Source organism: Podarcis vaucheri (genome assembly GCF_965113315.1).
Source record: "Podarcis vaucheri genome assembly, chromosome: Z".
Taxonomy (NCBI): Eukaryota; Metazoa; Chordata; class Lepidosauria; order Squamata; family Lacertidae; genus Podarcis; species Podarcis vaucheri.
Genome location: NC_138758.1, coordinates 42,268,449 through 42,282,097, shown reverse-complemented (window position 1 = coordinate 42,282,097; position 13,649 = coordinate 42,268,449). Strand labels below are relative to the sequence as shown.

The window sequence follows — 13,649 nt, the reverse complement described above, 5'->3', positions numbered from 1 at the left end:
ACAGTGCTCCTGAAGGTAGGAGTCTCTCAATTAATGAAGATGATCATCCAAATGTCATAGACCAAATGGAGCAAACAGCACGCGGACCTAGTGGTGGGAGGAAAAAATCCTTAAATAAGAGACACGGGGGAATGATTAATGGACTTCAATGTCTGTACACTAATGCGCAAAGCATGGGAAATAAACAAGATGAGCTTGAGCTCTTGGTACAGCAAACTAAATATGACATAATAGGCATCACTGAAACCTGGTGGGATAAGTCCCACGATTGGAATGTAATAATGGGGGGATACAATCTATTTCAGAGAAACAGACCAGACAAGAAAGGAGGAGGAGTGGCGTTATATGTCAGGGATGTGTATACCTGTGAAGAGATCCAAGATTTAGAACCTCAGAGCCAAAGTGAGAGCATTTGGGTCAAAATTAAGGGAGAGAAGAATAACAGAGACCTCATTGTGGGAGTTTACTATAGACCCCCAAGCCAAACGGAGGACATAGATGATGCCTTCCTGGAACAGATGGCCAAGCATGCAAAAGGAAGGGAGATAGTAGTAATGGGGGACTTCAATTACCCAGATATTTGTTGGACGTCAAACTCAGCCAAGAGCATAAGGTCAAACAGATTCCTCACTGGCCTTGCAGACAACTTCATTGTCCAGAAAGTGGGAGAAGCAACAAGAGGAACAGCCATTTTAGATCTGGTCCTAACCAATGTTGATGACCTGGTTAGTGGGGTAGAAGTGGAAGGATCATTAGGCGCGAGTGATCATGCTCTTCTGAAGTTTACTATACAGCGGAAAGGAGTAGCCAAGCATACTAGGACTCAATTTCTTGACTTTAAGAAAGCCGACTTCATAAAACTTAGGGAAGTGCTGGGTGAGATCCCATGGACAACAATACTAAAAGGAAAGGGAGTTCATGATGGCTGGGAGTTTGTTAAGAGGGAGATACTAAAAGCACAACGTCAGGCAATACCAATGAGACGGAAACATGGAAGGTGCCTAAAGAAGCCAGGGTGGCTATCTAAAGAACTTTTAACTGAATTAAGATTAAAAAAGGATGTGTACAAAAAATGGAAAAGGGGGGAAACCACCAAAGAGGAATTCAAACAAATAGCCAGCACGTGTAGACACAAAGTCAGAAAAGCTAAAGCACAGAATGAACTCAGGCTTGCTAGAGAGGTTAAAAGCAACAAAAAAGGCTTTTATGGGTATGTTCGTAGCAAAAGGAAGAACAAAGAAACAATGGGGTCACTCAGAGGAGAAGATGGTGAAATGCAAACAGGGGACACAGAAAGGGCTGAACTCCTCAATGCCTTCTTTGCCTCAGTCTTCTCCGATAAAGAAAACAATGCCCGACCTGAAGAATTTGGAGCAAATGATTCAGCAAAGGAAACACAGCCCAGAATAACTAAGGAGATAGTACAAGAATATTTGGCTAGTTTAGATGTATTCAAGTCTCCAGGGCCAGATGAACTGCATCCAAGAGTATTAAAAGAACTGGCAGATGTGATCTCAGAACCACTGGCAGTCATCTTTGAGAATTCCTGGAGAACAGGCGAAGTCCCGGCAGACTGGAGGAGGGCAAATGTTGTCCCTATTTTCAAAAAGGGGAAAAGAGAGGACCCAAATAATTACCGCCCAGTCAGTCTGACATCAATAGCAGGGAAGATTCTGGAGCAGATCATTAAGCAAACAGTCTGTGAGCACCTAGAAAGGAATGCTGTGATCACCAATAGTCAGCATGGATTTCTGAAAAATAAGTCATGTCAGACTAACCTGATCTCGTTTTTTGACAGAATTACAAGCCTGGTAGATGAAGGGAACGCAGTGGATGTAGCCTACCTTGATTTCAGCAAGGCATTTGACAAGGTGCCCCATGATATTCTTGTAAAGAAGCTGGTAAAATGCGGTCTTGACTATGCTACCACTCAGTGGATTTGTAACTGGCTGGCTGACCGAACCCAAAGGGTGCTCATCAATGGTTCCTCTTCATCCTGGAGAAGAGTGACTAGTGGGGTGCCACAGGGTTCTGTCTTGGGCCCGGTCTTATTCAACATCTTTATCAACGACTTGGATGATGGACTCAAGGGCATCCTGATCAAATTTGCAGATGACACCAAACTGGGAGGGGTGGCTAACACCCCAGAGGACAGGATCACACTTCAAAACGACCTTGACAGATTAGAGAACTGGGCAAAAATAAACAAGATGAATTTTAACAGGGAGAAATGTAAAGTATTGCACTTGGGCAAAAAAAATGAGAGGCACAAATACAAGATGGGTGACACCTGGCTTGAGAGCAGTACATGTGAAAAGGATCTAGGAGTCTTGGTTGACCACAAACTTGACATGAGCCAACAGTGTGACGCGGCAGCTAAAAAAGCCAATGCAATTCTGGGCTGCATCAATAGGAGTATAGCATCTAGATCAAGGGAAGTAATAGTGCCACTGTATTCTGCTCTGGTCAGACCACACCTGGAGTACTGTGTCCAGTTCTGGGCACCACAATTCAAGAAGGACACTGACAAACTGGAACGTGTCCAGAGGAGGGCAACCAAAATGGTCAAAGGCCTGGAAACGATGCCTTATGAGGAACGGCTAAGGGAGCTGGGCATGTTTAGCCTGGAGAAGAGGAGGTTAAGGGGTGATATGATAGCCATGTTCAAATATATAAAAGGATGTCACATAGAGGAGGGAGAAAGGTTGTTTTCTGCTGCTCCGGAGAAGCGGACACGGAGCAATGGATCCAAACTACAAGAAAGAAGATTCCACCTAAACATTAGGAAGAACTTCCTGACAGTAAGAGCTGTTCGACAGTGGAATTTGCTGCCAAGGAGTGTGGTGGAGTCTCCTACTTTGGAGGTCTTTAAGCAGAGGCTTGACAACCATATGTCAGGAGTGCTCTGATGGTGTTTCCTGCTTGGCAGGGGGTTGGACTCGATGGCCCTTGTGGTCTCTTCCAACTCTATGATTCTATGATTCTATGATTCTATGATTCTAATGAGGCCTCTTAAAGCTGTGGCGAAGGTGAGTTGGTCTGGGCCCCGCCCCCTAGGCCAGGTGGAGTTAGCCTGAGGAGGGAGCGGCCTTCCCCAACACTCACGGTGCAGCAGCAGCAGCAGCGATGTCCCAGTGCCTCAATGAGGCCTCTTAAAGCTGTGGCGAAGGTGAGTCGGTCTGGGCCCCGCCCCCTAGGCCAGGTGGAGTTAGCCTGAGGAGGGAGCGGCCTTCCCCAACACTCACGGTGCAGCAGCAGCAGCAGCAGCAGCGATGTCCCAGTGCCTCAATGAGGCCTCTTAAAGCTGTGGCGAAGGTGAGTCGGTCTGGGCCCCGCCCCCTAGGCCAGGTGGAGTTAGCCTGAGGAGGGAGCGGCCTTCCCCAACACTCACGGTGCAGCAGCAGCAGTAGCAGCGATGTCCCAGTGCCTCAATGAGGCCTCTTAAAGCTGTGGCGAAGGTGAGTCGGTCTGGGCCCCGCCCCCTAGGCCAGGTGGAGTTAGCCTGAGGAGGGAGCGGCCTTCCCCAACACTCACGGTGCAGCAGCAGCAGCAGCAGCAGCGATGTCCCAGTGCCTCAATGAGGCCTCTTAAAGCTGTGGCGAAGGTGAGTCGGTCTGGGCCCCGCCCCCTAGGCCAGGTGGAGTTAGCCTGAGGAGGGAGCGGCCTTCCCCAACACTCACGGTGCAGCAGCAGCAGTAGCAGCGATGTCCCAGTGCCTCAATGAGGCCTCTTAAAGCTGTGGCGAAGGTGAGTCGGTCTGGGCCCCGCCCCCTAGGCCAGGTGGAGTTAGCCTGAGGAGGGAGCGGCCTTCCCCAACACTCACGGTGCAGCAGCAGCAGCAGCAGCAGCGATGTCCCAGTGCCTCAATGAGGCCTCTTAAAGCTGTGGCGAAGGTGAGTCAGTCTGGGCCCCGCCCCCTAGGCCAGGTGGAGTTAGCCTGAGGAGGGAGCGGCCTTCCCAGACCTGGTGCTTGGAGAGGGCCTTGCTTCCCAAGAAAGGTGGAGAGCTTAAAAGGTTTTTATGGACCAGGAAACCCATCCCAAAAAGAGCGTTTAAGCTCTCTGCCTTGCTTGCATTTAACTTGTGGGATTTCAGGCCTTCAAGCAGCCTTCAACCATGTATGGTTAGAGTGGCACAAGTTAAATGTGTGTTAAGTTAAATGCGTTACAGGTAGGTAGCCGTGTTGGTCTGCTGTAGTCGAAACAAAACAAAACAAATAAAATAATAGAAAAATTCCTTCCAGTAGCACCTTAGAGACCAACTAAGTTAGTTATTGGTATGAGTTTTTTTGTGCATGCGATGCGTGTTAAGTAATCTTACAATTGCCACATTGGCCTCACTTTGTCCCCAAATTCCGACTGCGGAAAGTTAAAGTGCGGCTTATATTTGCGACCTTACATTATGCAGCCAGGAGCAGCGAGGAAGGGAGCAACTTATATTGGGGTATTTTTTATTTTTTCTTCTCCCCCCCCCATCAATTTTAAAGGTGCTTCTTGTATTTGGGTGCGGCTTATATTCAGGCCAATACGGTATAATCATAATAGTGGATGCATTGCAAGAAGCAATACAGATCTACTTGTGTTGCCTTTCAGCTCGATCTACTTTTCCCTGTGCACAGGCGCGGGCAAATGATTCGTGGGCCACTTAAGCTGTGTTTTCTGTGAAGTCCCATTGTACAACACGGAGCTTGCATGCCATTCTCTTGAAGCAACTTGTGATTTTCAGTGCTCCTACATGCTTAGCTTTGGAAAAGACAGTGGTTAAAAAGACTCCCTTGCATTCAGATTCTGTAGCTCCAGGACACTGGTGACTGTGGGCACTATGGGATGTGATCCATGAGAGGCAGTCAAGTACAACATTCCTTGTAATGCTAGAGAAGACATGCGAGGGAATGTTTGGTTCAGCCAGTCAAAACTTCCTGTTCCTCCTAGCTGGAGCATCCTTCCTTTTGCATGTGATAGAAGGTGGGCATGACCTTACCTGTCCAGGTAACAAAAGGACGAGTCACGCAGCACACCTCTCTCTTTTTGACTTCCTTCTTCATTTGACCAGCTTTTAGCTAGGACTGTTCTGCTAGCTTTCAGCTAGCAGAAGCACTGGGATTATCCCCCCATATGGGGTAGATCCACATGTACATATCGGTAACTAAGTCTGCCTTCAGGAATCCAACTGTGAACTGATGTGAGTAAACTTCTTTTGTTGACTTTGAATAAGATTGCCGTGTCTTTATTCTTTTAAGAGGGATTCAAGGGAACTTACCAGGAACGTACAATTCAATCTGAGACAGGTTGAATTGTACAATAGTGAGAGGCTCACACGAGCCTGCAACCAGCTATCTGCTGTGCATGTAAAAAGGGGGATGTAAAGTCTGCTAAGTAAAGGAACTTGCTAACGCAAGTTAGGAAGGATATTAATAAACAATATATCCTCTCCTGCCACTCTGAGCATTCCCACAGAAACAGCAAGGGGTCTTTGACCCCTGGTGACCTCCAGCCAATAGGCCACTGCTCCTGAAGTACACCACTTGTCTTCTCCCTTCAGGCATCTTGGAGAAGAAAAGCAACAACCTCTTGCTGATCGAATCTTTCCTGCGTTACAAGGAGCTGGAGGGGGAGCTGGACTCGGTCCCCATGCTGAACCCCTTTTTGGGTGGCTCCGCCTTCCTGAAGAAAATGGAGACCATTAAGATTGTGCCACCTTCTTTCAGTGTCGATCCCTTCGCGGAGACACTGGAGCCCTGTAAGTAACTGTGGCTCTGATGCAGAGGACAGTGAGGCAAAATGTTTCTAAATGCTCTCAATATATGCAGCAGGCCTGCAGTCGGGGGTGAAACGAGGCTTTATTTCACCTGGGTCAAAGACCCAGGTTGGTAGTACCACCACCCCATGCAGGCTGGCAGCCCTCTGGAGGCTTCATCCGGGGCAAAAAACCTGGCTAAGTCCCCCCATAGCTACGACACTACCTGCGGCTTACATGTGATTTACTTGCACAATTGCAGCTCTGCATGGAGTGGTAGGTGGGAAAACAAGCAATAAAAATAATATTTTTTTATTTATACCCCGCCCATCTGGCTGGGTTTCCCCAGCAACTCTGGGTGGCTCCCAACAGAATATTAAAAATAGAATCACACATTAAAAACTTCCCTAAACAGGGCTGCCTTCAGATGTCTTCTAAAAGTCAGGTGGTTGTTTATTTCCTTGACATCTGCTGGGAGGGCATTCCACAGGGCGGGCACCGCTAGCAAGAAGGCCCTCTGCCTGGTTCCCTGTAACCTCACTTCTCGCAGGGAGGGAACCGCCAAAGGTCCTCGGAGCTGGACCTCAGTGTCCGGGCTGACCGATGGGGGTGGAGACGCTCCTTCAGGTATACTGGGCCAAGGCTGTTTAGGGCTTTAAAGGTCAGCACCAACACTTTGAATTGTGCTTGGAAAACCTACTGGGAGCCAATGTAGGTCTTTCAGGACCGGTTTTATATGGTCTCGGTGGCCACTCCCAGTCACCAGTCTTGCTGCTGCATTCTGGATTAGTTGCAGTTTCTGGGTCACCTTTAAAGGTAGCCTGACATAGAGCACATTGCAGTTGTCCAAAGCAGGAGATAACTAGAGCATGCACCACTCTGGCGAGACAGTCCGCGGGCAGGTAGGGTCTAGGCCTGCATACCAGATGGAACTGGTAAACAGCTGCCCTGGATACAGAATTAACCTGCACTTCCATGGACAGCTGTGAGTCCAAAATGACTCCCAGGCTGTGCACCTGGTCCTTCAGGGGCACAGTTGCCCTATTCAGGACCAGGGAGTCCTCCACACCAGCCCGCCCCCTGTCCCCCAAAAACAGTACTTCTGTCTTGTCCGGATTCAACCTCAATCTGTTAGCCGCCATCCATCCTCCAACTGCCTCCAGACACTCACACAGGGCCTTCACCACCTTCACTGATTCTGATTTGAAAGAGAGGTAGAGCTGGGTATCATCCGCATACTGATGAACACCCAGCCCAAACCTCCTGATGATCTCTCCCAGTGGCTTCATATAGATGTTAAAAAGCATGGGGGAGAGGACAGAACCCTGAGACACCCCACAAGTGAGGGCCCAGGGTTCTGAACACTCATCCTCCATCACCACTTTCTGGACATGGCCCAGGAGGAAGAAGTGGAACCACTTCCAGTTCCCAGCTCCTCTAGATGGTCCAGAAGTATGTTATGGTTGATGGTATCAAAGGCCACTAAGAGATCCAGCAGAACTAGGAAGCAGCTTTCACCTTTGTCCCTAGCCCACTGGGGATCATCGGCCAGCGCAACCAAGCAAACAAATGCAGAACTGGGTAGGGGAGAATGGACAGTGGGAAGGGGCCAGCCAAGTTCTCACGTGACCGTCCCAGAACCCTGTGAGCAAGGAGGAGGGCTTAAAAAGCTCTTTCTTTGCGGGGGTTTCCCATCACTTGAAAGAGTTTTCAAGCCCTCCATTTTGTTTACTGGGCTCTGGGAAGAAGAAGAAGAAGAAGAAGAAGAAGAAGAAGAAGAAGAAGAAGAAGAAGAAGAAGAAGAAGAGGAGTAGTAGTAGTAGTAGTAGTAGTAGTTTGGATTTGATATCCCGCCTTTCACTCCCCTTCAGGAGTCTCAAAGCGGCTAACATTCTCCTTCCCCTTCCTCCCCCACAACAAACACTCTGTGAGATGAGTGAGGCTGAGAGACTTCAAAGAAGTGTGACTGGCCCAAGGTCACCCAGCAGCTGCATGTGGAGGAGCGAAAACACAAACCCGGTTCCCCAGATTACAAGTCCACTGCTCTCAACCACTACACCACACCGGCTCTCTGGGAGGCACCTGTGGCATCCCACAGTCTTCCAGAAGCCTTGCGTGGCCATCCCAGAGTCTGTGTCCCCTGTCTCCATGGACAGGGAATGATGCTCCTGGACACCAGAGCATCTCCTGCTGCCAACTGGCCTCCGCTGCCACCAGTCCCATTTAGGACTGAAATGCAAGGTGAGAGGTTGGCCAACCAGAAGATCATTTCCTGATCTTTCCCAAGGAAGACCCAAGTTTATGACGAGCTGAGCAAGGGGACGAGGGGGTCTTACTGGTCATCTGAAGCAAGCTTGAGCCTGGGCGGAGGGTGAGGAGGAGCAGGTGGCCAGGGGCTCAAATTCCGTTTGGTTGCAAGCTGTAATTAAAATCCAAGCCTAATGTTGTGGATTCCACCTCTAAGCTGCAACCCCTTGAATTTCCCAACAGTGGAGGGTCCTCTGGACCACAGCACCCTGCGAGCCATGATCCTGGAGAAAATGGAGAGGGAGAAGATGAAATCGCTTAAAAACTCGGTGGAGAGAATGGAGGGCAGCCGAGAAAAGAAGAAGTATTCCACCATACCCTAAGAGGAGGCAGGCAGGCACTCCGTCCAGAAAGCCCAGGGATTCTCAGCCCAGTTCGTAGACTATGTGTCTATGTGCTGTATATATATATTTATATTTTAAAAAATACTAAATAGGATGGAGTACCAAAATGGGCTCTCTTTTGTAAACATAAAAGGTTATTAATAAAGGACACGATTTGACTTTCGCATTTCTACAGTCTCTGCAATGTTCTAACCTTTGCAATGTTTTACTTTTACTATCGGGACGTGGGTGGCGCTGTGGGTTAAACCACAGAGCCTAGGACTTGCCGATCAGAAGGTCGGTGGTTCGAATCCCCACGACAGGGTGAGCTCCCGTTGCTCGGTCCCTGCTCCTGCCAACCTAGCAGTTCGAAAGCACTTCAAAGTGCAAGTAGATAAATAGGTACCACTCTGGCAGGAAGGTAAACAGCGTTTCCATGGCGCTGCTCTGGTTCGCCAGAAGCAGCTTAGTCATGCTGGCCACATGACCCAAAAGCTGTATGCTGGCTCCCTTGGCCAATAAAGCGAGATGAGCGCCGCAACCCCAGAGTTGGTCATGACTGGACCTAATGGTCAGGGGTCCCTTTACTTTTACCTTTTAAGCCCCTTAAGGTGGGTGGTCAGTGGGACTTACACCCAACCAAGTGTGCATAGAGGACTGCACTCTTAATCAACCCAAGCTCTAGCCTGCAATCTTATGTGCAGCAACCTGGGAATAACCTGCACTGACATCAATGGGCTTTATATCTCAGTAGACATGCATAGGACTGCATTGCCAGTCAGTTAGCAGCAGGGCAACCCTATGCCTGTTTCCTTGGAAGTAAGTCCTTCTATGTTGTCATTGTGTTTAGACAGGGAGTCTTATTGTCCTTATTAATCCTGGGGGGTTTACTGTAAAAATACTGCTGAATACCTGCTGGTGCCCCGCCAGCAGAAAAGCAACATTACTCAGCCAAAAATATTTAATACGAATATATGAAGAGCCTACTGGATCAGGCCAATGGCCTGCACCTAGCCCAGCACCCTGTTCCATACGGACGGGGCTGCTGAGATGAGAGCACAGAGTGAGAACACAGTCCTTTCACTTGCTCTCACAATACTACAATTCCCAGGGTTCCCTGGAGGGATGCAGAGAGACCCCTTGGTCCATTTATCTCAGGATTGTCCACACTGTCGGGTAGTCTCAGGTAGGAGACTCTCCAAGGTCTCAGGTAGGAGACTCTCCAAGGTCTCAGGTAGGAGACTCTCCAAGGTCTCAGGTAGGAGACTCACCAAGGTCTCAGGTAGGAGACTCTCCAAGGTCTCAGGCAGGAGACTCTCCAAGGTCTCAGGTAGGAGACTCACCAAGGTCTCAGGTAGGAGACTCTCCAAGGTCTCAGGTAGGAGACTCACCAAGGTCTCAGGTAGGAGACTCTCCAAGGTCTCAGGTAGGAGACTCACCAAGGTCTCAGGTAGGAGACTCTCCAAGGTCTCAGGCAGGAGACTCTCCAAGGTCTCAGGTAGGAGACTCACCAAGGTCTCAGGTAGGAGACTCTCCAAGGTCTCAGGCAGGAGACTCTCCAAGGTCTCAGGTAGGAGACTTTTCCAGCCTACCTGGAGTTGCTGGGAATTGATCCTAGGATCATTTGCTAGCAACGCACGTGGTCTGCTGCTCAGATATGGCCTGTCCCTAAAAATAAAGGGTGCTGCTAGAACTCAACGTTCTTGATGCAGGATGGAATTAAGTAAGCTGGAAGGTGTGTAGAGGAGGGCAACCAAGATGTTCAAATGTCTAGAAACCAAGCCTTATAAGGAACGGTTGAGGAAGTTGGGGATGTTTAGCCTGGAAAAGAGGAGATATAACAGCCATCTTCAAATATCTGAGGGGCTGTCACAGGAAAGGAGCAAGTTTGTTTTCTCCTGCTCTGGAGGGGAGCACCCAAACCAATGGCATCAAGTTACAAGAAGAGAAGAACTTTCTGACAGTAAGAGCTGTCTGACAGTAGAACGGACTCCCTGGGAAGGTAGTGGACTTCTTGGAGGTTTTTAAACAGAGGTTGGATGCCCATCGGTCAGGGATGCTTTAGTTGAGATTTGAATCATTGCAGGAGGTTGGGCTAGGCAGGGAATGGTCTGGTTGGCCCAAGGGGGTGCAAAAAAATGCACTTCACTCAGTGTGATGGCCTGGGATTCGGACTCGGAGGCTGAACCTGAGGGATCCCAGCCTGCACAGGATTCCCCGCCTCCAGAACCAGCTGAGCCAGAGCTGGGGCCTGAGCCTGAAGGGTCCTCACCTGTGCTGGGTCCTCAGGTGCAGGCACCAGCTGAGTCTGCTCTGGCTCCTGAGGTGATGGAGGACCCATTGCCTGCAGGTGCTCCACTCTCAGCCCCGTCAGGGGAAGAGGAGGTTGCCTCTGGGTCTGGTCACCCTCCAGCCTCTCCTGAGCTGCAGAGGCTCAGGGCAGAGAGGCGGAGGGAACTAAGTTCCCGCAGGAGGAGTGCTCGCCTCCAGGCCAGGAGAGGCGAGTCACCAAAGGATTGGGGCTGCCCTATGCCTCGGGCAGATAAAAGCCGGCCAGCCCCAGTCCCAAGTTGCAGGAGCAGCATTGTTGGTTGCTAGTTCCTGCCTGAACCCTGTCCTGCTTTCCTGCCTGAGCTCCTGACCCGCCCTGGCTCCCTGCTTGCAAGCCTGTCCTTGACTTCACCCGACTCCCTGCCCTGCACCCAGCTTCAGCTACTAGGGACTGCCTCCACGCTGCACTTTCGACCACAGACCGGACTTGGACCTCGTCTCTCGGGTAACCCACAGGACCAGCACATTCTGGCTCGGACTGGATATGAGCCCACCTGCTGGTTCCTGCACTGCTTTGGGTGGCCAGGCAAGGAACACAGGCTCCTCTGGGCACCTTGGCAGAGGAGCGCAAGTGGCAGGGCACTGATACAGCTCCTTACCAAAGGTGCAAGGGAGTCTATGTATGCCCCTGGCTTGACTAGATGACCCTCAGGGTCCTCTACAGTTCTACAATTTATTCTAGGAGCATAGGAGGCAGAGCAGTGGTCTCAGTATTGCACATCATGATGGACAGCAGTGGTCCAGGACAGCCGTTTCCCCCAGTTCTACATGCAGAAGCATAGCTGTCAACTTACAGATTTGAAAATAAGGGACCAGCAGCCTCGAAAATAAGGGATCAGCAGACAAAATAAGGGATTTTCTGGGCACAGGTATGTTCAACCTCTGAGCCCCTCCGAGCCAAAGGCAGAAAGCCCAGCCAGCAGCCAAACGAAGTCTCATCAATAAGGGACAGCAGCGGGACATGGCACTGGGATAAGGGACTGTACCGCCAAATAAGGAACGCTTGACAGCTATGCAGAAGCCAGGCACTGAATGCTAAGCTGTTCCTCTTCTGTTTCTGAGCTCCTGCCCTCCCATTTAGCCCATTCAATGCCTGCCAGTCCCCAAGCTCCTCTTACCTCCTCCTTCGAAAACCGTTCTCCTTGCGTCATCAACATCTCCTTGATGCTGCAAGACAAAGCAGGGGACAGATGGAGGACCACGAGGGAGCAAAACCCCAGAGCAAAATGACAAGGAAAGCTTGGAGAGGAGCAGAGGCTGCAGCCATTTAATTGAAGGGCCTGAGAGACAGATGGCCCTCACATCTCGTAATCAAAGGCTGAAACAGGAAAGGATTCACTGTGAAGCTTCCAAAATCAGCACCAACCTCATTTCGGCTAGCATCTTGTTCTCAGTGGCCAGCCAATGCCCCAATGGGAAACCCACAAGCAGGATGCAAGCGCGGGAGCAATTCTCCCTTCCTGTGGCTTCCAGAAACTGGTATTCAGAAGATTTACTGCTCTGACTGTAGATACAGAGCGTAGACACCATGGCTGGGAGCCATCGATAGCCTTTTCCTCCATGAAATTGTCCGCCCACCCCCCTTTAAAGTCATCCAAACTGGTAGTGATCCCTGCCTCATGTGGTAGGGAGTTCCACAGGTACTTACTAGTTCACCTTCAGGCCTTTGCCTTCTGGATCGAACACTTTGAAAGCGTTCAGAATAGTCTCTTCTGGATCCGCACCTGGAAGTCACAGAAAAGAGATCTGGAAAGTGAAATACTTATGGGAGGCCAGCCTGTTCTCTCCACCACTGTGGGGGAGGGTGTTCTTGCATTGCTGGGGGTTGGACTAGATGACCCTTGGGTCCCTTCCAATAATAATAATAATAATAATAATAATAATAATAATAATAATAATAATAATAATTAATAATAATAATAATAATAATAATAATAATAATAATAATAATAATAATAATAATAATAATATATTATTTATACCCCGCCCATCTGGCTGAGTTTCCCCAGCCACTATGGGCGGCTTCCAATCGGGTGTTAAAAACAATACAGCATTAAATATTAAAAACTTCCCTAAACAGGGCTGCCTTCAGATGTCTTTTAAAGATAAGATAGCTGCTTATTTCCTTCACATTTGAATTGGAGGGCTTTCCACAGGGCGGGCGCCACTACCGAGAAGGCCCTCTGTCTGATTCCCTGTAACCTCGCAGTGAGGGAACCGCCAGAAGGCCCTCGGAGCTGGACCTCAGTGTCCGGGCTGAACGATGGGGGTGGAGATGCTCCTTCAGGTATACTGTTCAATTCCTGCAATCAATAAAGTTGTGGCTGTTTTCGCCCATTAACCTTAAATACCGCGTCATGTGTATTTATTTCTCAAGGGGGGAGGGGGACTTGCCATGCAGTAAAGGTTTATTTGGCTATGTTCAAAGCAGCAGGAAGGACAAGCAAGTCCTCTGAGGGGAGAAAACGGAGAAATGCTATTGAGGGACAGAGAGAAGGTGGAGGCTGCTCCTACTTGACCTCTATCCAAAAGGAAAGCCGTGCCCAACCTGGTGATAACACAATAAACAATGCAAGGAGGGAACTGCAGCCCAATATAGGAGAAGTGGTGGGAAAGGAACACCTAGCTACGTTAAAGAAATTCAAAGCTCCAGGGTCTGATGAGCTGTACCCAAGGGTACTAAAGGGGTTGGAGAATGTAATCTCAGAGCCTCTGTCTATAATCTTTGAGAATTCCTGGAGAACAGGTGAAGTCCCTACAGACTGGAGGCAGGCAAATGTTGTCCCTGTTAAGTTGTGGGTGAACATATCAGACGACACAGCGATTCTTCAAACAGCTCTTCTTTATTCAGAGGCCAGAACAGAAACTGAGCTGAAGGGCTCAGTCAGCCTGCTTATATAGAGCTCCAGTACACATAATTGTTACAACTTTCTAAAACTATGCAATCACTGA

At 49.4% G+C, this 13,649-nt stretch overlaps 1 protein-coding gene and 2 long non-coding RNA genes across 3 annotated transcripts in view; 2 read left to right on the top strand and 1 right to left on the bottom strand.

Annotated features, from left to right (window-relative positions):
* The window catches only part of LOC309524344 (coiled-coil domain-containing protein 63-like), a 32,273-nt gene extending 23,728 nt beyond the window's left edge, over positions 1-8,545 (top strand). Inside the window, exons 11-12 of the mRNA XM_082208933.1 lie at positions 5,542-5,739; positions 8,227-8,545. Of these exons, the coding sequence (XP_082065059.1) occupies positions 5,542-5,739; positions 8,227-8,366 (338 nt within the window). The 3' untranslated portion in view covers positions 8,367-8,545. The remainder of the gene's footprint in view (positions 1-5,541; positions 5,740-8,226) is intronic.
* The window catches only part of LOC309524425, a 275,240-nt gene that overhangs the window by 160,495 nt on the left and 101,096 nt on the right, over positions 1-13,649 (top strand). The gene's annotated exons all lie outside the window — the stretch shown is intronic.
* LOC309524406 lies at positions 9,925-12,429 on the bottom strand. The gene is made up of 3 exons (XR_014215889.1): positions 12,346-12,429; positions 11,706-11,864; positions 9,925-11,461 (listed from the first exon to the last, which is right to left on the bottom strand). It is a non-coding gene; the product is annotated as an uncharacterized lncRNA (long non-coding RNA).